Source organism: Mchenga conophoros, linkage group LG7, assembly GCF_057382185.1.
Source record: "Mchenga conophoros isolate Kocher_MC1m ecotype Shallow Benthic linkage group LG7, M_conophoros_male_GT1.1, whole genome shotgun sequence".
Lineage (NCBI taxonomy): Eukaryota > Metazoa > Chordata > Actinopteri > Cichliformes > Cichlidae > Mchenga > Mchenga conophoros.
Genome location: NC_140532.1, coordinates 60,725,868 through 60,748,574, shown reverse-complemented (window position 1 = coordinate 60,748,574; position 22,707 = coordinate 60,725,868). Strand labels below are relative to the sequence as shown.

The 22,707-nt window shown below is 41.2% G+C and overlaps 1 protein-coding gene across 1 annotated transcript; it reads left to right on the top strand.

Annotated features, from left to right (window-relative positions):
* The first annotated feature begins 717 nt into the window (after nt 1-717).
* sptlc1 (serine palmitoyltransferase, long chain base subunit 1) lies at nt 718-19,180 on the top strand. Its single transcript, XM_085280560.1, has 15 exons — nt 718-831; nt 3,983-4,090; nt 4,165-4,259; nt 5,896-5,989; nt 6,355-6,427; nt 11,063-11,195; nt 13,479-13,608; nt 13,752-13,841; nt 14,101-14,208; nt 15,436-15,531; nt 16,408-16,504; nt 16,592-16,646; nt 16,883-17,000; nt 17,811-17,884; nt 18,198-19,180. Exons 1-15 carry the CDS (start codon nt 778-780, stop codon nt 18,292-18,294), a joined length of 1,422 nt encoding a protein of 473 aa, XP_085136686.1. The 5' UTR covers nt 718-777; the 3' UTR covers nt 18,295-19,180.
* The last annotated feature ends 3,527 nt before the right edge of the window (nt 19,181-22,707 follow it).

The window sequence follows — 22,707 nt, the reverse complement described above, 5'->3', positions numbered from 1 at the left end:
CATTGCTGCGTCTGGACTAAAACAAATCTGACCCATGTTTTTGACCCAAATTTAGTTTGTTTGGAATGTTTTTGTTTTTCAAATCCTGTGCCAAAGCACTGCTTGTAGAAACCAGCATTTACTAAATTTTACTTTTGTTCTTTGATAATTTGTTTCAGTACAGTCAGTCAGTTTCGAGTATTAAATTCATTCATCACACTAATGCTTTATGTAGTTATTCATTTTAATTAAATTTAATCATTCAATCACCAGTTTTCAGCTATATTTGTCATAAGCAAGTTAGCACAGGGTCAACATTGCAATGAAATGTGTTAGAGGAGCAGAAGACAAGTCTCTCAGCAGCATAGTACAATATAGCACTGCAAGTTAAAATTATAATGCAATATAACACTAAAATTACAGTTCCAAGAAATAAAAGAAAATAGAAATGTATTGATGGACCACCTTACCTCAGTATTCATGTATTGAGGTGGGGTCGGACAACGTGATTGCACATGAGATAAAGTGGCAAGAGTGAGCAGCAGTGCAAATTTTTAGAGCAGTACAAGATTTAAAGTGGCATTTAGTACAGTATTGCATAGAGTAAGAGTTTTTATTTTTTATTTTTATTATAATAAAAAGCTGTGCAATTATACTTGGGTGGTTTAATTATTTAATTTTATTTTTTTTTAAGAAATATAAAAATAAAGTCATTATCGTGAGATAAGGACAGTAGCAGTGGTGGGTGACGTAATAGGGGTGTGGCGTGATTGCGAGTGACGTTTTAGGAAGTCAAACATGGCGACCGGACAGCAATGGGTGTTGGTGGAAATGGTCCAGGCGTTTTATGAGGTAAGTGTTTCTTTTCCTCAGTTGTTGGGCCGAATTATTCCCTGACGTTTACTCGATTTTTCTTATGCTTGGCTATACGTTGGTGCTGTAAAATTTGTCCCAGGTTGTTAACTGTAAAGTTCTCGGTTACGACCCGATGAAAGGCTTAGCCCGTAGCTGTTCAGCGAAGAAGTAACTCATCAAGGAAGTATGTAGTAGCTAGCTACTGCTTACACATTAGGTGAGCTACAGCGCTGGAGTTAAGTTTCTAAATGCACATAGTACGATAGAGCTGCTACGATAAGAGCTTCAAACTATGCTGGCGATGTCAGGCTAACTGTTGTAGCTTTTTAACGTCTTGATGCATGCTCAATCATCCAGGTAAGTAAATCTCCAAAAGTTGATTCTGTTCACAAAACGCTACGTCCAGATGAACAGAATCAACTTTTGGAGGTGTTGTAGCTTTTGTTTATCAGTGCTATGATTGGCTGTTTTATTATTATTAATATTATTATTGTTAGAATTACTCTTGTGGTCTGACTGTAGATTTCTGTCTTCCTTCACGTTTTTGGTTAGTGATCGGGGAAACTTATCAGAGTGATCGGCTACTTGTGTGTGTACAGGGCGTCTCTTCCGTCATTTGGTAGGGCACTGTCATGATGGAATGAAGTAGGAGCAGACTTTATCTTTGAGATCTCTTCAACTATTCACAAGTGTCCATGTTACATTTTTTAAGCAATGACAAGTAGAACAGTGGTTAGTTCTATCACTTCAGAGGAAGGCTCTGGATTTGAATAAGAGCCAGCTGTGGCCTTTCTGTGGAAGTTTGCATGGTCCTGTGGGGTGGCTGTAGTTCAGGAGGTAGAGCAGGTCACTTACTAATCAGAAGGTTGCCCCAGTTTGCATGCCAAGTATCCTTGGGCAAATATTAACCCCAAGTTACTTTGAGTGTGTGAATGCTTATAGATAGAAAGAACTTAAAGCATAAAAGAAAGTGCTTGTGTGAATGGGTGAGTGTGGGATGTTGTATAAAGCACTTTGAGTTCTCAGAGAGAGTAGAAAAGCACTATATAAGAATCAGTCCATTCATGCAAGCTACATTAATTGTTGATTTTAAATTGGCTGTATTTGTGAATTGTTGCCTCTTTCAGTTAGGCTCTAGATTTAAGGCGTCCATGGCTCAGGGGGTTGGGAAGTGTATCTGTAACTGGAAGGTCGCCGGTTCGATCCCTGGGCTCTCTGTCCTGGTCGTTGTGTCCTTGGGCAAGACACTTTACCCTACCGCCTACTGGTGTTGGCCAGAGGGGCCGATGGCGTGATATGGCAGCCTCGCTTCTGTCAGTCTGCCCCAGGGCAGCTGTAGCTACAACTGTAGCTTGCCTTCACCAGTGTATGAATGTGAGAGTGACTGAATAGTGGCATTGTAAAGCGCTTTGGGTGCCTTGAAAAGCGCTATATAAATCCAATCCATCATCATCATCATTATTATTATTATTCCCAATCTAGGCAGTTAGAAAAATGTTGACTTGTCTTGGACATGCAAGTATCCTCATCCTTAGTTTGTCACATCTTCATATCTTTAATTTTCTGTTATGATGGTGTATGAGGTTAATAAAGAATGTTAATAATAATTCAGTGTCCAACATAAGACATTAATTTTGGACATAGGACATTTCAGCTGTTAACTGTCAACTGACTCCCCCTGCTTGCTGCAGTTGTCACTGCGATAGAAAGTGGGACGGCTGCCATCAGCCTTCAACAGGCTGCCTAATTTAAACATGTGTCAGACTAAGTTAACAGTTCATCTGCATATTTTAATATAATTTCTGCAGCTTTACTGTAGCTTCTCGCTGTATAAAGCAAACAGTGGTGGATGGAGAAGCTAGAAATTTCACTTTTCTTCATGTCAGAGTTTGTTGATCAGGTGCTTTCATTAAGGACCACTACCCTTTCCCAGTAAAGGTTTCAATGGCAATTACAAGAGCAGCACTGCTGTTTTGAACACTAGAAAAACGTTTTATTTCACTCTTCCTGACTTTATCACTGCTGCTGTTGTGTTATAAGTCTTTGTGTTGAAAAATTGGGGGCTGCGTAGGCTTAATGTCTTCATACTACGTATTCATATGCTTGTTCTTAGATATGTTCCTATTGCAAGTCTATTTTTAGTCACAAACATGGGTGAAAAGCTCGCGTTTACATGGTAACAACTGCACACTACAGTGCCATGTATTAAACGAAGCATCGGAGCAAAACATTTGTGTTGAGGATTTTTTATAATTGAGTTGTTTTATTTGTTGAAACCCTAGTAAAAATGCAGCAGTATGCTTTGGACCTCACTGTTGTTTTAGCTGATTGTGTTCCTCTTAATTTTTGTAACCTTGCACATGGTGGTGCAGCCAGCATGATTGGGTTGAAGACATGAGTGTTCAACAGTGCTGAACTTGTTTTTACTGCCATTTCAGTTCTTCCTCTTCTTCCTCATCCTCCTGGTCAGCATCCTACTCTGTTACACTTACCCCTTACAAGTCCTCTTTTACTACATCAAAAAGTATTGGGCCAACTACATTTATAAGAGATGCTTGGCTGTGGAAATAAATGCCATGAAGTTCCTGATGCACAGTTCATGTGCTAAGAGGAGGTTTGGAATGCTCAACTTTTACAAGTGGTGTGCCTTAGCACTTAGCACTACCGCTCTAGAACTTCACATGGTCTGCAGCGTCGCAGCTAAATTTCTTTGAATTATAAACATTACTACTCTGCACTAATACCGATTACAATTAGTTATGGAATATCTCAGAGGCAAGAAATTTCACAAACTTAATTGCTACATCATATTACAGTACCATGCTCAAATTCAGTAATCTCGTTAGAGCAACCCATTCTTTTGTAAATGTTTGAAAAGGCCCATTTCTTGGCTAGGCACTTGCTTTTTGTACACTTGTGGCAATGCGACTGAAAACAGGAATTCAAAGATTTAGAGGTGGGATTTTATACAGCTATCTGATGGATGTATTAAGTTCTCTACAGCTTAGTTGTTTATGTTGCATTTAAATTTCATTCAGGCATTTGCAATGTTTCTGAAATGTTTCCACTTATTTTAATTCTTTCCTGTGTAAAAATGCATTTTTTGGAGCATGTTTCAAAAACAAGTATTTTTTTCCCCCCCCCTCAGGCTCCTGCTTACCACCTTATTTTGGAGGGAATCCTCATATTGTGGATAATTAGGCTTCTATTCTCTAAGACCTACAAACTTCATGAGACGTATAAACTGACAGAGAAGGTAAACCGTGCGGTGAAAATCAAACAGTATTATTTTTTGTTACCAAACTCTTCTCACATGATTCTACATTACAGGAAAAGGAGGAACTGATTGAGGAATGGCAGCCAGAGGCGCTAGTTCCTCCCGTTTCCAAAGACTATCCCACCCTCAACTATGATGTTGTCACAGGGTAAACACTCTGTTACCTCACTGCTTTATTTACAGGTTTTAAGTATTCACTAAATCAAAATGTCTATAAGAGTCAGATGACGAAAGAAATATTAGCCCCCCTGTGAAAATAATATTATTCGTTTTTTTCCTCTGAACCAGGATTAGCATGACTTTTCCAAATATACTAGTTTTAGTTTGCATGCTTACATTAATTTGCCAACAGAATTATCCCACCCAAAATGCTAATACCGGTAGTTAATTTTTTTTCTTTTTAGCTGGATGACAGCCTAGTGACAGTTTCATTTGTTTTCAAGCAGTCCTGCACTTATCTACTAAGCAATCCCATCCCATTGTTTTTGGCAGATCTCTCAAACTCTTTTATGGTCTTCTGGAAAAGACCTTAGTCATCTGACCAGAGGATGTACTTCCAGTGTGATTAACCTTTCTCCAGGTTATCTTTAGCATGTGTCAGTCTAGCTTGAAGATGTTTCTTCTGCAGAAGCAGGGGTTTTCTTGATCTACAGTCCATTTATGTTCAGGGTTCAAGTGATTGCCTTTTTTAAGACTACAATTTTTGACTTGGCTAAGTGATTCAGTAGTGTCTTGGCAGTTGCTCTGGGATCTTGAGAAACATCTCTCCCTAATTACTTTTAAAGATTTTTCATTGATACTCTTAAGAAAAATAAAGTTCTTTAATATAATTATGGGTAATCTGCTAGGCAAGTCCACAAGCAGTTGGACAAAGATAGTTTTTATCTTTTTGCCTTTCCACAAATGGTGATCATAGGTGCTTTGAATATGCAGTCCAAAGCTTATGCAAGTGTAAGAGGCTAAAATTAAGTTGCTAAACATACCCATCAGAAATGGTACAAGATTTTAACAGGGCTATATCAAAAAGACAATAAAAACAGGCAGGGAAGTAAGGAACAACTGTAAGTAATAGGCAGTTGTATCAAGAGATGCCTAAGCTGAAAACCCCAAATAAATCTATCAGGTAGATATCCAAAAATTTAAAGTGGCCAAATCAGTTATTTAGCACATTCATACAAACAAGGAGTTAACTGGTCAAGCTCAGACAGACGGAAATGTCTAAAAGACCACAGAAGATGAAGAGCATCATTGGAGAAGTCTTTACTTGGTTAAGAAAAAACATGACACTATCTATTCAAATAGTATACTCGATGTAGAGATCATATCTTTGCCAATGTCTATAATCAAAAGTCACTATAATGAATGAAGATTTAAAACAAAGTGTAAACCACTGCTTACGCTCGAGAACAGGAAGCCCGGGTTAGTCTTTGTTATATAATATCTAAAACTGCTGTGTGACTGCTGATAGTAGCAGGATAATACGAAGGGTGTAGCATTTGAGATTCAGCTAAATGACCTTCACAAAAGCAGGCCAAGGGCTTATTCAGGCAAAAATTGAATACTTGTAAATGACTGAGTCACTTACTTGATCTCAAACTAAATGATAATGTTTTTCATATACTCGAGAAAAAGTAAAAGGGAAAAAAAAAAATCAATCCGAGCTTAAATTACATCTTGACAGCTTGGATGAAAATGAAAATATCCGATTTTTGTAAATATCTGATTTGTGCCTTGAGTATGTAAGATGATAAAATAAAGATTCAAATGTAAAATTTCTGTTACAGACCTCCCAGCCACAAAATCACAATCAATGGAAAAGACTGCATAAACTTTGCATCGTTCAACTTCCTGGGTCTCCTTGATAATGAGCGGGTTAAGGTCGGTATTTATTATTGAAAGGCAACCTTGTAATTTCAGTACGATATGTTCTTCCTCTAATGTGCTAAATTATCCATTTACTGTTATAGCTAAATCTTTATCTAGGCAACATTTATGTTCTGAAGGGAAAACCCCTCATTTAAAACAGCCACACACACAGCTAGGTCGCCCAGTGAATGACTTGCCCAGTGGGCAGTGCAGTTTTTATCAGAAGCAACTATTAAGTTGTATTATTGCTAGCAAAAATAATTCTTTGAATTATGCACAAACACAGTGTGACATCGACAGTATGCCTCAGTCAATGAGTTTTATTAAAACTTGAATTTGTTCTAATTTTAGAATTATAAGCTAATTTTTCATTACAGCAAAAGGCTTTGGCATCACTGAAGAAATATGGTGTGGGCACTTGTGGTCCAAGAGGCTTCTATGGGACCTTTGGTGAGTTTAGCTTTTCACCCCTCAGCTGTAAAAGGCTGATGGGGTACTTTTATCTTCTATTAACATTCCACCATTTGATGTTAAGCTACACTTGTAAGAAAAGTAATTAAACTCTTTGATAATCTAATTATTTCCTAAATATACCCTTAATTTATTCTTTTCTTGGTTTGAATGAATATCTTGCTGACATAAAACGATGTGTTGTCAGAGAAATCAAACCCATTTATACAGAAATTTGGCTTACCTCAAGGGTTAACTATAGGACAACTTATTTTCTGCAGTTATAGCTCAGCCTTAAACGACTGAGCGGCATGGCCACCCGCTTTTGTAAGGATTTTTAAATTGACACCATTTCTTAGAAGTCTTAGATTGGATTGACCTTAAAGTCAGAGGTCAGGTTTTCAGAAGATGTTGCAAACACGAAAACTGAAGATCGTTTTTAAATCTGTGACATATTGGTGTCAGACTATCCATCCATCTTCATCCGCTTTATCCGGGGCCGGGTCGCGGGGGCAGCAGCCTAAGCAAAGAGGCCCAGACCTCCCTCTCCCCAGCCACCTCCTCCAGCTTATCCGGGGGAATACCAAGGCGTTCCCAGGCCAGCCGAGAGATATAATCTCTCCAGCGTGTCCTGGGTCTGCCCCGGGGCCTCCTCCCGGTGGGACATGCCTGGAACACCTCACCCAGGAGGCGCCCAGGGGGCATCCTTGTCAGATGCCCGAACCACCTCAGCTGGCTCCTTTCGATGTGGAGCAGCAGCTGCTCTACTCTGAGCCCCTCCCGGATGGCCAAACTTCTCACCCTATCTCTAGGGGAGAGGCCAGCCACCCTTCGGAGGAAGCTCATTTCTGCCGCTTGTATCCGCGATCTCGTTCTTTCGGTCACTACCCACAGCTCGTGGCCATAGGTGAGGGTAGGGACGTAGATTGACCGGTAAATTGAGAGCTTCGCTTTTACACTCAGCTCCCTCTTCACCACGACGGACCGGTGCAGCGTCCGCATTACTGCAGCTGCAGCCCCAATCCGTCTGTTGATCTCCGGCTCCCTTCTCCCATCACTCGCGAACAAGACCCCGAGATACTTGAACTCCTCCACTTGGGGCAGGAACTCATCCCCGACCCGGAGTGGGCACTCCACCCTTTTCCGGCTGAGAACCATGGCCTCAGATTTGGAGGTGCTGATCCTCATTCCCGCTGCTTCACACTCGGCTGCGAACCGTTCCAGTGCGAGCTGGAGGCCCTCACCCGATGAAGCCAACAGAACCACATCATCTGCAAAAATCAGAGATGAGATTCTGAGGCCACCAAAGCGAAAGCCCTCCGCCACTTGGCTGCGCCTAGAAATTCTGTCCATAAAAATTATGAACAGAACCGGAGACAAAGGGCAGCCCTGGCGGAGCCTATCACCCACCGGGAACGAGTCCGACTTATTGCCGGCAATGCGAACCAAGCTCTTGCAACGGTTGTATAGGGATCGAATGGGCCAGACACCCCATATTCCCGCAACACCTCCCACAGGACACCCCGAGGGACACGGTCGAATGCCTTCTCCAAGTCCACAAAACACATGTAGACTGGTTGGGCAAACTCCCATGCACCCTCAAGTATCCTGGAGAGGATAAAGAGCTGGTCCAGTGTTCCGCGACCAGGACGAAAACCGCATTGTTCCTCCTGTATCCGAGGTTCGACTAACGGACGAACTCTCCTTTCCAGCACCCTGGCATAGACTTTCCCAGGGAGGCTGAGGAGTGTGATCCCCCTGTAGTTGGAACACACCCTCCGGTCCCCCTTCTTAAAGATGGGGACCACCACCCCGGTCTGCCAGTCCACAGGTACTGCCCCTGATCTCCACGCAACATTGCAGAGGCGTGTCAACCAGGACAGCCCTACAATGTCCAGAGCCTTCAGGAACTCGGGGCGGACCTCATCAACACCAGGGGCTCTGCCACCAAGGAGTTGTTTAACTGCCTCAGTGACCTCGCCCCCGGAAATTGGCGGGTCATTCCCCTCATCCCCAGACTCTGCTTCCTCCTCGGAAGACGTGTCAGTGGGATTAAGGAGGTCCTCGAAGTATTCCTTCCACCGCCTGACAATTTTCTCAGTCGACGTCAGCAGCGCTCCGCCAGCACTATACACAGTGCAGGTATAGCACCGCTTTCCCCTCCTGAGACGTCTGACGGTTTGCCAGAATCTCTTCGAGGCAGTCCGAAAGTCTTTTTCCATGGCCTCTCCGAACTCCTCCCACACCCGAGTTTTTGCTTCAGCCACTGCCCGAGCCGCATTCCGCTTGGCCTGTCGATACCTGTCGGCTGCCTCCGGAGTCCCACAGGCTAACCAAGCCCGATAGGACTCCTTCTTCAGCCTGGTGGCTCCCTTCACCTCTGGTGTCCACCATTTGGTTCGGGGATTACCACCACGGCAGGCACCAACCACCTTGCAGCCGCAGCTCAGTGCAGCAGCTTCAGCAATGGAGACGCTGAACATGGTCCATTCGGACTCAATGTCCCCAGTCTCCCTCGGAATGCTGTTGAAGCTCTGCCGGAGGTGTGCGTTGAAGATCTCGCGGACTGGGGCCTCTGCTAGACGTTCCCAGCACACCCTCACTACGCGTTTAGGTGCACCAGGTCTGTCCAGCGTCCTCCCCCGCCACCTGATCCAACTCACCACCAGGTGGTGATCAGTTGACAGCTCAGCCCCTCTCTTTACCCGAGTGTCCAGAACATATGGTCGCAGGTCTGCTGATACGATTACAAAATCGATCATCGACCTACGGCCTAGAGCGTCATGGTGCCACGTGCACTTATGGACACTCTTATGTTCGAACAGGGTGTTCGTTATGGCCAAACTGTGATTAGCACAGAAGTCCAATAACAAAGCACCGCTCGGGTTCAGATCAGGGAGGCCGTTCCTCCCAATCACGCCCCTCCAGGTCTCGCTGTTGTTACCCACGTGAGCATTGAAGTCTCCCAGCAGGACAACAGAGTCTCCAGGTGGAGCACCCTCCAGCACCCTCCCCCCCCCCTCAGGGACTCTAAGAAGGCTGGGTACTCTGAACTGCCACTCGGCGCATAAGCGCAGATGACAGTCAGGACCCGTTCCCAGACCCTAAGGCGCAGGGAACAAACCCTCTCGTCCACCGGGAAAAACCCCAACGTACCGGCAGCAAGCCGAGGGGATATTAGAATACCCACCCCAGCCCGCCGCCTCTCACCAGGGGCAACTCCAGACTGAGACAGAGTCCAGCCCCTCTCCAGGAGACTGGTTCCAGAGCCCAAGCCATGCGTAGAGGTGAGCCCGACTATATCTAGCCGGTACCTCTCAACCTCACGCACTAACTCAGGCTCCTTCCCCACCAGAGAGGTGACATTCCATGTCCCTATTGCCAGTCTTGGCAGCCGGGGGTCAGTCCGCCAGGGCCTCCTCTCCTGGCCGCCACCTGGCACACAATGCACCCGACCCCTATGGCGCCTCCTGCGGGTGGTGGGCCTGCGGGAGGATGGGCCCATGTCTCCTCTTCGGGCTGTGCCCGGCCGGGCCCCATGGACTAAGGCCCGGCCACCAGACGCTCGCCCTCGGGCACCCTCCCCGGGCCTGGCTCCAGGGCGGGGCAGGGTAAACAGGGTAAACCCTATCCCGGGCAGGGTAAACTGTTCCCTCGGTGTCCTTTTCATAAGGGTCTTATGAATCGCTCTTTGTCTGGTCCCTCACCCAGGGCCAGTTTGCCATGGGAGACCCTACCAGGGGGCAAAAGCCCCCAGACAACATAGCCCCTGGGATCCCTGGGACACACAAACCCCTCCACCACGATAAGGTAGCGATTCAAGGAGGGGGGTGTCAGACTATTTATTTGAGATTTTAACATTATATTTTTTTGAAACGACAAAGACCGAAATATTAGGATGGCTTCTGAGTAGCCTAATTACTACGGGGCATGACATTAGTTACGTTATGTTAGCTTAAGCATTTATATGTTAGCTGTTGATTTGCAATCGAAATTCCAGCCGTCTAGGGATAATACAAGGAGGATAATTTTGGAAAAAGACCTAATGACTCAATCATCAGATCATGCAACAAGTTAATTCAAATGAATTAGTGAAACCACAGTAGTAAAGCAAATACCAATAGTCATACTCATTCTACCTTAGTATGGACATTTACTTTCCATCACCGCAGCAACTTCTTTCACACACCAAGAAACATTCACTCAAACCATAGTTTGAGTCACTCGCGCAACTATATATCCAACTATATCTTATTAAGTTCACTGGAGTTTTCCAGTTTCTCAGATTTTCTCTTGGTATTATAATTTTGTCATTATCCTTAAGTCTTTCTGCCATGATAAATGGGATAGACAGCCTTATCGTATTTTTTAATGAGCCTTGTTAAGCTGTCAAGGGATAAGCAAGTGAATGTATCTAATGCTAAGTGATGAACTGAGACTTTTCTCAGTCAAGCACAAATATTTAAAATCATACTGTTGTTTGGTGTCTTGACAGTCTTTCTTTCAAAGTGCAGTAGTTTTTTACCTCTGATTAAACCACATCCACTAAAAACTCAGAAATACTAAAGGTAATGGTAAGTGACATCTAAAAAATGTAACCAATTAGTAACTAATGTTATGTTTCCTTGCCCCCAGATGTTCACCTGGAGCTGGAAAGCCGTCTCTCCAAATTCATGAAAACTGAAGAGGCTATTCTTTATTCATATGGCTTTGCGACTATTGCTAGTGCAATACCTGCCTACTCCAAGAGGGGTGACATCATCTTTGTGTGAGTGTTGTTTCTCATAATATGTATACCAATATAACACCCCTCACTCAATTAAACCAATCTTCAGTTAGCTTTAGTTTTGTTTATTTTATGTGGCCTTTGTGAGGACAGAGATTTTAAGTTCTGGATTTAACAGGGACTCAAAAAGAAACTAAAATAGGAAACATGTCTAAGGTGTCTTTCTAGTCCGTATTAGTACCCTTACTGTGACATTGTGATTCAAATGAAAGCTTTAAATAGAGGTGTTAGAGCAGTCTCCTACATACTAGTTTAATGTGAATATGGAAGAACACATCCTAGACAAGAAAACACCCCTAAGACTCCTCAAAGTGTTACTGGAGGTCAGTGTAATACCATCCACAGAAACTACCGTATTTCCCGGACTACAAAGCGCACCTGAATATTAGCCGCACAAGCTAAAATCAGGGGAAAATCCTGTTTTGTACATACATTAGCCGCACCTGACCAAAAGCCGCAGGTGTTTCAATGTTGACTTATCATATGTAAGAGAATATGCACAAAGGGAATTGTCAGGAAAGAGATGGCTGTTTGGAGACATCACTTTTATTAATATTTTGAAAAAACAAGTTATGGGTACATATTTGCACAACTTTTTAGGTATATGTACAAGTAGCGGTAATTACAAGTACGAAACATGTACTGTGCTTCATAAATGAGTAACAAATGTAGTACATAACAATAACCTGCAGCACACCAGAAAAATAGATTCAGACTACCTTTTAGGCTCAGGTGCAGTGACACGGCTTTAACAAGAAGAAAAGTCAGTCATTCACCACCATCTTCCTGCGCACTAAAACCACCAAAGTCCTCTTCTCCAGTGTCGGATACGAACAGGCTCAGGATGGCTACGTCATCCACTCTCAGCTTCTCTCCTTCGTTGTCACTTACAAAACCAAAGAAATCCTCGTTGTCAGTGTCAGAGTCGAACACCCTCAGAAGGGCCGTGGCGGTGTCCTCCTCTCCATCATGCAGCAGTCCAGCCCTTCGAAATCCGTTGGTGATCATGGATGTTTTCACACTTTTCCACGCTGTCAGATTTCACCGGTGGAGTTGAGCATAACTTGCTTTTCGCAAGTTTATCGCCGCTCGTCATCCACGACTCCCGCTGAACGCGTAGCGTTAATTTGAAGTTTGTTTTTCGCGCTACTTGTACGGCACTATGTTGCCTGGCGGATGGACACGTGACCAACATACCACTCTTGAACCCAGATACTGTGTGTCTGATCACATGCCCTTCCGCCAGGCAACGTAGTGCCGTACAACAGCGGAACAAACAAAACAAATCGTCTTACGATATGACAAAAATCATGAACAATCCATAGAAAAGCCGCACCTGACTAAAAGCCGCAGGGTTCAAAGCTTGTGCAAAAAGTAGCGGCTTATAGCCCGACAATTACGGTAGTTACACGTAAACATGAGCCAGAGCTACATGTAACAGGTCAATCAATAAAAGAGGAGTGTTTTTAGATGAAAAAATGAATAATTACCACCAGGCCGAGGGTGGGCTTTTTGAGGAACTAATATGATCAAACAAAATAATTTTTAAAAAAAAGTCAAATCATTCAAATCATGGGCTGCTCAAAACTTTTGGATAACATTTTAGATGATAATAACTGGGTATCATCTGTACAGCAACAGAAATGTGTAAATTGTTTTTTAAATAAATTGCCTAAGAAAAGCATGTCTAACATAAAGTTTTCTGTAGAACTCCAAGACTAACTTCTGTATGTGAAGGAGACTTCTTCTTTAAATGTACAAATTTTAATCTGTCAGACAACAGCACAGTGTTTTGCCTTTATAGCTAACAGTGTATTCTAGTCTCTGTAAACTGTTGTGATCAACGGTTGAATGCGGCACTGAGGTGTAACAGGACAAGCCGTTTTCAGGCCACTGCCAGAGGCCATAAGACGATTATTAAGCTTCACTAGGTTTTGGTCTGTGAAATTGATCTATATTTGAATAAAGCTGGATTATGTAAGAGCTTTTTAAGTAATGGTTTAACCACATTAAAAACCTGTAATATGTAACCTGTTATTAAAAATAAACTGATAATACTGAAAGGCAGTAGTTACTGTTAAGAATTGTTTGAGGAGTCTTGTAGGGGTGGGGTTTCATAGACATGTTGATGGACTGGATGAAGTGATTGTCAGTCAGATTTTGTTTGCACAGACTGATTTACCTACCATGTGTAAGTCTGACTGACTCCAAGTGTGGGATATTTTGGTTCCATAGTTTAATGTTTTCTCTTTTGTTTCCTTTCAGAGATGAAGCAGCCTGTTTCGCTATACAAAAAGGTCTTCAGGCATCCCGCAGCTTAATCAAGTACTTCAAACACAATGACATGGAGGACTTGGAGAGGTTGCTTAAGGAGCAGGAGCTAGAGGACCTGAAGGTTAGGACCGTTTGAGAAACTCAAGTGTCACAAATGTGCTGTAATGGTGTTACAGGTGGTACAGGATGTTAAATGCTTCTACATTCTCGCTATTTTCATTGGGTTTTTTAAAAAATCTCCAAATAAGAATGTTTCTCTTGCAGAATCCTCGCAAAGCTCGAGTGACCCGGAAGTTCATTGTAGTGGAGGGGCTCTACATCAACACTGCAGATATCTGTCCTCTGCCTGAACTGGTAAATGGAAAACAATTTTGTTTCCAATTTAATTTTGCTTGTTTTGCAGAAAAAAGTTAAAAAACCCCACCAAAGCACAGGCAAATATTATGGCTTAACATCGTTCACCTTCTGTAGTTGAGCTGATGTCCGTCTACTACAGTAGACTAAATCATTCACCACTCGCTTGATTTCTTGATTATACCAGATAGTGTACACATAGATACTTTTGCCATTTATTGACTTTATGTTTTGTTTTTTATGTTTTTCTAACTTCCAGGTAAAACTCAAGTACAAATACAAGGTGCGGATCTTTCTTGAGGAGAGCATGTCATTTGGTGTTTTGGGAGACCATGGCCGAGGAGTCACAGAACACTTTGGGGTCAATGTGAGTAGTTTAGCTTGAAATGCAAAAATACTTAATACTGGCAGTAAACAGTTTAACAGCTGATTCAAAATGTGTTATTATCTTTCTCTCTTGGTAGCTTTACCATAGTCAAACTAGTCTAGGTCAGCTGATGCAATCAAATAAATAAAAGTGATTGAAATATAAATAAAATAGAAGGTTTCTTTGCAGACAATGGCTATGTAACGTCTGGAATCTATGGACACGATCAAATGCTGAATTTTATTTGTTGTAAAGCTTTGTAAGATTTACCATTACATTGAGCTTGCACAAATGCACAATCCTTTCGGACTAATTTTTGTTAATGGCAATATCTGAATCTTTGGTTAGCAGACTAGTGATTTGCACTAACGAAAAAAAGAAAGGAAAGAAATGTGTGTCTCCTCATTTATGTGGACCTCTTCTTCGCCAGTATTCTTGACTTGGCTGTATGTTATGAAGGGGTTTTGCTTGCAAAGGGAAACGTTATGCAGCCATCCATTTTAGCTGTCTTCTAGCACTTTGGCGTACCGTGGTGTACCAGTCGGTTACAGCCACACTTAAAGCTTCTGAACTTTCTTTAGTAGGCCTGTAGATGTTTGTCTAGGTCTAATGATAGCCTGCTTCATTTAGATTAGTGAATCTAATGTGGGCCTTCTGCTCAACCATTTTCTGATTGCCATAAAAATGTTGTGGTCCAAGTATCTGGTGTGCGTGCGTGTGTGTGTGTGTGCGGTTGACAGAGCAGTTTTGAAAAATGTTCTGTCAGCCTACTTTCAGGCAGTTTCCTCCCACATTGAAATCTGAGGCAATGTTTGAACACGAATGTCTCAAAAGCTATTAAAGATAAAAGTCTCAAACTTTCATTTTAGTGGTAAGAAAAGGGAGTGAATCACGACAGATCAATAGATGCATCAGTTGCTCAGAATTGACTTGTTAAAATATAACAAAAACTTTTATTTTGTTGTATTTTGCAGAGGGACTAATAATAAACTTCACATTGCAAAAGACAGCTAGTGACAGTTTTGAGTGGTGTATAGTTTTATTTCACAATGATGCAAAAATAAAATGTGTAGAATACTTAAAGTGAAATTTGTAGTGACAAAAATGAAGAAAATCTGTTTTTATTTAACTTTTTAAAACAAATATGACAGTTTGTCATTAAATTGCACTTTGATTGCTTCATTTTAAATCTATCTTAGCAAAATGAAAAAACTGTGTTTCTTGCAGATAGATGACATTGACCTGATAAGTGCTAACATGGAAAATGCTCTGGCTTCCATCGGAGGTTTCTGCTGCGGCCGCTCCTTTGTCATCGACCACCAGGTACTGTAACAGCCGTGTTGGGAGTCTGTCTTGTAATGCATCATCAGATAATCAGCCAGCATTTTTACATGTCGTTGTCAAGATTAGTGATTAATCAAATGCTTGACAAATCATTATATCTAGTATATATCTGTTGCTTTTTTGTAACGTTTCACTTATTTACACGCCTAGTTACATTTTATACTGAAGTACAATTTAAATAAAAACAGAATGCAATGATTTGCAAATCTCATTGACCCATATTTTAATCATATTTTATAGAGTAGGGGTCTCAAACTCGCGGCCCACATCACCCCTACTGTGTAGCAGCGCCACAAATGTCTGTGAACTGAGGAGACCAGTTGCTGTGACTTTGCGAAGTGTTTTTAATTGGTGAAAAGTCTGGACTGCAAGAAGGCCGGTTAAGCACCAGAACTCTTCTATTATGAAGCTTTGCTGTCTTAATAGGTGAAGTAGAGATGGAGGCTTTTGAAGCGAGCACCGAGAACAGGATGGTGTCTCTCCTCTCATTCCATCTCAATTGGTCGAATTTTATGATAGAAAATATGAACATTTATAATATTTTAATATGAAACAAAAGTAAACTACTTTCATTGTGGATGTGTTCTCAAATCTTTTGGGAAATGTTTAAAGACACATTTAATAAGGTGCCAACAGTTTCTAGGCCTAACTGTAAACTCAGACCTCAGTCATTACACCTAGCTGAGTGAAGTGAATCTGGGGAAACGTAAGCTGAAATTATACTGATATGGGCCAGGACTGCTGGTTTGTTATTCCATTAATCGATAGGTATTTTTAAGGTGATCAATTTTAGCACGTTAATCATGAAGATATGATTTAGTAAAACTTTTTTTTTTATTTTTATGTATTTTGTAGCGTCTCTCAGGTCAAGGCTACTGTTTCTCTGCCTCTCTGCCTCCCATGCTGGCTGCTGCTGCTATCGAGGCTCTCAACATCATGGAGGAGGACCCAGGTACACAATCTGTTCTCATCCACTCCAGCTCCGGAAAAATACATTATCATTAGAATTTTTGTAAAAAGAATTTCTTCTGTTTTGCAGATGTTTTTCGAGTCCTCAGAGAAAAGTGCAAACATGTCTACAACGCTTTACAAGGGTATGTTTGTGTTTATGATGATTTCTTTTTTTCCTTCTGTAGGTGGGGGAGGTGTCCCTCCACATCAGGTTTCTGATTCAGCATCATTATTTGCATCCCCAGACACTACAGCCTTTCACACATAGAGGAAACACATAGGCTTACATTCAAATTATGCTCTGGCTTTGTCTTCCTTTACAGTGTCCATAATAAATTGTGTTTTGGTATATGTTTGCTTTATTTTCTATGTGAAACAGAACACCAGGTCTAAAGTTAGCTGGAGTTCCAGTGGCCCCAGCTCTTCACTTGGAGCTAGAGAGAAGTTCTGGTTCCAGGGAATCTGACATGAAGCAGCTCCGTTCAGTTGTCGATTATGTAAGTCTAACAGTACCAGATGATTCAATCAGACGCACACTGAAACTGTTATTTAAAGTTTTTGGAGACCTCTGTGGGATTTCATATATAACTTCAGACAGAGTGTCAAAGTCAAGATGAAATCCGGTAACACTTTATAACACGACCTGCGAATAAGGCGCAAGTACCCTGTACTTGTGTGCATTTTGCAGACAACAAGTCAGGTTGTTGCAGAAAACAATAAAACAATTTTCACTGTAAAACCTGCCACTAAGGCACAAATACACAAGAAACAATGAAACAATTCACTGTAACTACCTTCTTACACTTAATCCCCAATGGGGTTAAGTTTAAGGGGCGTCCCCATCAAAACGCAAAAGTATGGACATGTCATTGGCACATTATTTTAGATGACAGCAAGATAGTACCATAACTTCACAAATATAGTTTTGGTTTTTTTGGTTTTTTAAAGGCCAACAGTGTTTAGAAGTGCTTGTATGAGTGGGTGTGAATGGGTGAATGAGGCACGTTGTATAGAGCGCTTTGAGTACTCCGGGAGAGTAGAAAAGCGCTATATAAGAATCAGTCCATTTACCATTTACTTGTGTGAATAGTATGGTATATGGTTAAGACTGGGACTACATTGTAATAGGATGCGACTGCATAGTGCTTTCATCATTTGATCAGTAGTACACAGTGTTTTTAGTATCTGTATTGTCTTATGCCCAAAACATTCTTATAATTCACTTTCGAGTTCCCATCGATCACGTGATGGAATACTGTATAAAATATGTTTAGTTTCTCATCGAGTTTCTATGATTTCTGTCTTAGTGTATGGAAAGACACGTGGCTCTGACCCTAGCTCGGTGTCTGGAAAAAGAGGAGCGCTTTCTTCCACCTCCCAGGTAAAAGACCCTACATTTCTATGCACCTGGCACATTATTAGTTCTGTCATGGGGTTTAACATTGTTTAGTACTTTAATGCATTTGTATCTCAATGGTCCATAGCTTTTTTGGCGGTGGACCAGGTTTAGCGTGGGGTAGCCATCTGCCATGACCCGTTGGGGTTGTACGTGCTTTATTATTTGATGAGTTAAAGTCTCATTTGAGGGTGATTTTGTTTGAAGCATTCAAACATTTGATTGAAATAATTTGTTTAAATAACATTACCTTTACACAGTCTCAGTGTGTCTCACTGCTCCACCTGTGTGTCTCCAGTATCAGAGTGGTGGTCACCATTGAACAAACAGAGGAAGACATCCAGAAGGCTGTGGCTTGTATCAGAGAGGCAGCTTCAGCACTCCTCATAAGTTAGCAGACATCACTGGAGCTTTAACAGAAGTCTACACCACTGGTTGGGTAAAACAACAGCTTGATCCGCAAGATGCGGACCGACTCGTGAGATCTCTACTAATGAATGAATGTTAATGATAAATTTTCTTCCTTATTAATATTGTGTTATATGTTCTACATGTTGAAAGTTAGTGTGGGCCTTTCTGCTCTGAGTAAAAATGCCCCCCAAACACTATTAGAGAACATTTTCAGTTAGAACTAAAGTTGATTTCCACAAAACAAATGACTTGTTGCCTTTCTATTTAATGACCAAAAAAGCCTGTTGTACTTTTTGATTGATTTGTGTCTGCAGTCTACTCCTACTTGAACTGTGCACAGTTGTTCCACTTTTGTAACAAATAAATACAGATTTTTACACCTTGGATCATTTTCAAGAGAATTGAGATGATTGCATTGTGTAGTTTATGATTACGCATAACAGATTTTGGAAAGCTCTTTGTTTTCAAAGAGAAATCTCGATGTTGCCTGGAGTCCAGCATATAACTCGATGTGACATGTGAAAATACTAGCTTTGAGTTTTCTCAAGGCCCAAACTGAGGTCACAGAGAGGACATCCATAGAAGACTGGAGTAGAAACTGAGTTCTTATTGCTAATAACAGTATTCAACAGTTTTTCAGAAAATAGCAACACTGAAGACACAGTGTCCAACTACTAAAAGATTTTGATGTGCTGAATTGAAATATTTCAGATAAAACAACTGACTGGCTGTTGTTTCTACCTGTGAACATTTATTTTTAGATGTCTTCTCACATGTTTATGGTTTCTTTATACAATATTTCACCTTTCTCAATTGTGCAACCATTTTAGTTCCATTTGGTTTTATTTATAAAGTGCCAAATCACAACAACATCTGCCTAAATGTGATTTATTATCCCTCGTTCAGAGTTTATCTGATCCAGCCCTAATTAATATGCTTTATTGAAAAGGAACATTTTAAGCCTAATATTAAAAATAGAGATAGTGTCTGCCTCCCAAATCCAAGCTGGGAGCTGGTTCCATAGAAGAGGGGGCTGAAAGCTGTATGCTCTGCTCTCATTCTACTTTTAAATACTCTAGGAACCACAAGTAAACCTGCAGTCTGAGAGCAAGCTGCTTCGTTAGGGTGATATGGTGCTATGATTTTAAAGATAAGATTGGGCCTGATTGTTCAAGACCTTGTAAGTAAGGAGGATTTTTAAATTCTTGATTTAACAGGGAGCCAATAAAAGGAATCCAATAGAAATATCCTGTAACTTTTCTGGCTAGAGGCTCTTCAAAGAACTTTTAGAACAACCTGATAATAACGAATTACAATAATTCACCCTAGAAGTAATAAAATCGTTTTTATTAGCATCAGCATATTTATTTTTAATTCTGAGACGGGATGTTTCTAGAGATATTTGGTTCATGTGTTTGTTTATCCACCTTGAGGAATCACCAGTAAAACACTTCCTCTTTTTATTATTATTTATTAAAGCAAGTTTGAATAATTAAATTGCGAGGATGAATGATTTTCCAGGGAACACCTGAGAGGACGAGAGCAAAGGTAGGTATGAAAACTATGAATAAACACGAGACACATGAAGCCATGAACTAACTTAGGTTAGCAGACAGTCTAGCAAAGGCTGGTGGAGAACACTGGTCTTAAATACAGCTCAAATTCAGTTCCAGGTGGTTATACTTGGGCGAGCGATGACTGCTCCGCCCCGAAAAGGAGAGCAGACGGTGTGGAAAAATACTGTGACTCACCAGACCATGACAGAAATCAGCTGCAAGTGCAAGTAAAACCAATAAGGGCGATTGACAGGAACAAACAATTCCAAGGAGGTGAACCACTGGGAACTGATTCTCTACAAGAACCAGTACTCTGTTCCCATCCCTAGCTATCTGTACTTTACCTCAACATTTATTGTTCTAACAACTTTTTACTTTTACTCCCTACAATTTAACAAAAATATCTGTATTTTCTTTTCCTTAAATTTTCAAAACAGGCTTGTTACTTTTGATTTGAGACATTTAAAAGGCATTATTATTATTTAACATGACTGCAGACCTTAGAACATCAGACTGAATTGAGCCTAAAGAGAAGAGAAAAAAAATCATATATTTAATGTATACCCAGATAGCAAAATGACTCCAGCATTTAGTTTGTTCCAAAAAAGAGGAACATAAAGGAAGTGACATGGCAGGTAATATCAAATGCAATGTTTCTGTCTGCTCAACAAATATCAGCAAATATCATATTGTGTGAAGTTTGTTGCACAGTGTATCTACTAGAGACAGCACACACACTAATATATAACAAACTGTTTGTTATTGAACGGTTGCATGAAAATACTCTGCAGTTTAATGCAGTATAAACAGGTTAGCTTTCTGTTTTGTGATGTAACTGCAATTTAAAGTAAAGAACAGTGTGTTATACTAGTGTACTATGGATGCGGTGTTTCTGGGTTATATAATGGATAGCAGGGATTCATTTGAATTTAAGCTGATGATGCGTAGATTCAGTCACTGAAATAGGCATAACCTGGTGATGGAGGACAGCTATGTGGTTCGGCCTCCCCCTGACACCACACCCTTAACCCGCTGCTCCACCCCTTCCCTGCAGCTGAGCCACAAAGCACAGCCCGCCACACTTTCATTGTATTTATATAGCACAAGGTTGAGTTAGCTTTTCGCAAAACTTGCTGGTAGAAACATCCTTAAAAGAACTATTTTTTACTTTCTTACTTTACTTTCTTACTTAGAGTAAATTTCAGAGCCTGGTGTTTGAATTTTTACTTAACTAAAGTAATTGAATCAACTTTTACCAGAGGATTTTTTTGACAAAAGTATCTGTACCTCTACTTAAATACGGAATGTCTGTCAATGTTTTGCCACCTCTGCTGCTTTAAGGCGTGAGTTTGTGAGTTATACCAGGGAGTAAAGTACTCCTGTGAAGTGAACACTTCAAGTGGCTATTCAGAGCCCAATACCAGTAAATAACTCTCAATAAAAACCTCATTTCAAAAACCATTTTTGAATTCCAAATAAAAAAAAAAACAGGTGTTCAAAATTGTTTTTCCAAACACAATTTAAAAAAGAGAAATATAGTAAATTTTTTCAAAAATCAAAGATTTATTTCTGACATTTAAAATTCTACTCTCTTTTCCTTTTCCAGTTAGCTCATGGATTAGCTATTATATTAGCTGTTGGATTAACTATCTGATATCATGCATGATATCAATTCCTTCATACTCCAGGGACTGCCTGCATATTCCTGCCATAATCCTGAGGTGGCTGTAGTTCACCAACTAACCAAAAGGTTGGTGATTTCATCCCCGTGTGCTCCAGTCTGCATGCCAAAAATCCTTGGGCCAGATACTAATCCCAAGTCTCTCTGATGCATCCATCAGAGTATGAATGCATGTGAATGTTAGATAGAAAGCACTTAGACAAAGCATAGAAAAAACTGCTTGTGTGAATGGGTGTGAATGGGTGAGTGAGGCAAGTTGTGTAAAGCGCTTTAAGTTGACCTACATCCAACGTGGTGACGCTGAACAATATGAGAACAGCAGCCTGACCAAGGCTTGTGACAGAGCAATACTGGAAAAGCATATGACAGAAGGATGCAATCCATAACATTAATGTTCAGTGGCTTGCAGATCTTAGAGCAGATCATAACAGCAACCTCTCTGAACAATGCCAGACATCCAAGAAAGGGTCTGAAGCATGAAGAGTTGGTCAGCACTAAGCCCTGATATGATTCACACCTATCTAAAGAAGCTAACCATGGAGTGCAGTTAGTTACATACCAGCCAATAACCTGACTCAGTAGGAGCTCTTTCAGACATCATAGCGGCTAAGATGAATAGGCATATGACTCAACACATGAGCGGGGCACAAAAAGGAATTAACAGAAAAAACAGAGGGGCAAAACATTTCTTGGATTGCTTACAAGAAAGTCTGTGACTCACACATGAACTCTGGAGTGCCTAGAACTGTATAAGATCAACAAGCCCTTAAGAGCCTTCATCAGGAAATCAGTGGGGATGTGGTGAAAAACACTAGTTAGCACAATAGCACAAGTGTTAGATTTACCCAGGAGATGCTCAGTCCCCACTGCTGTTCTGCATAGGCCTGAGCGTAAGTGACATCCCTGACAAGACTGGCTACAGATACTGACTACTGGCACAATCATCAGCCACTTCCTCTACATCAGGGGTCTCAAACTTGAGGCCCAGGGGCCACTTGCACTACCACGTCACCCCTGCTTGAAAAATTGGGGTGTTCTAAATTGTTTGGCTGGTAAAGTATATGTGGACCTCAATTAACATATTCAGTGATGCACACCACTGAGCATTTGATGGAAGCCAAAGTTGTTCTTCTGCATTCGGGGGGGGGGGGATACAGAAC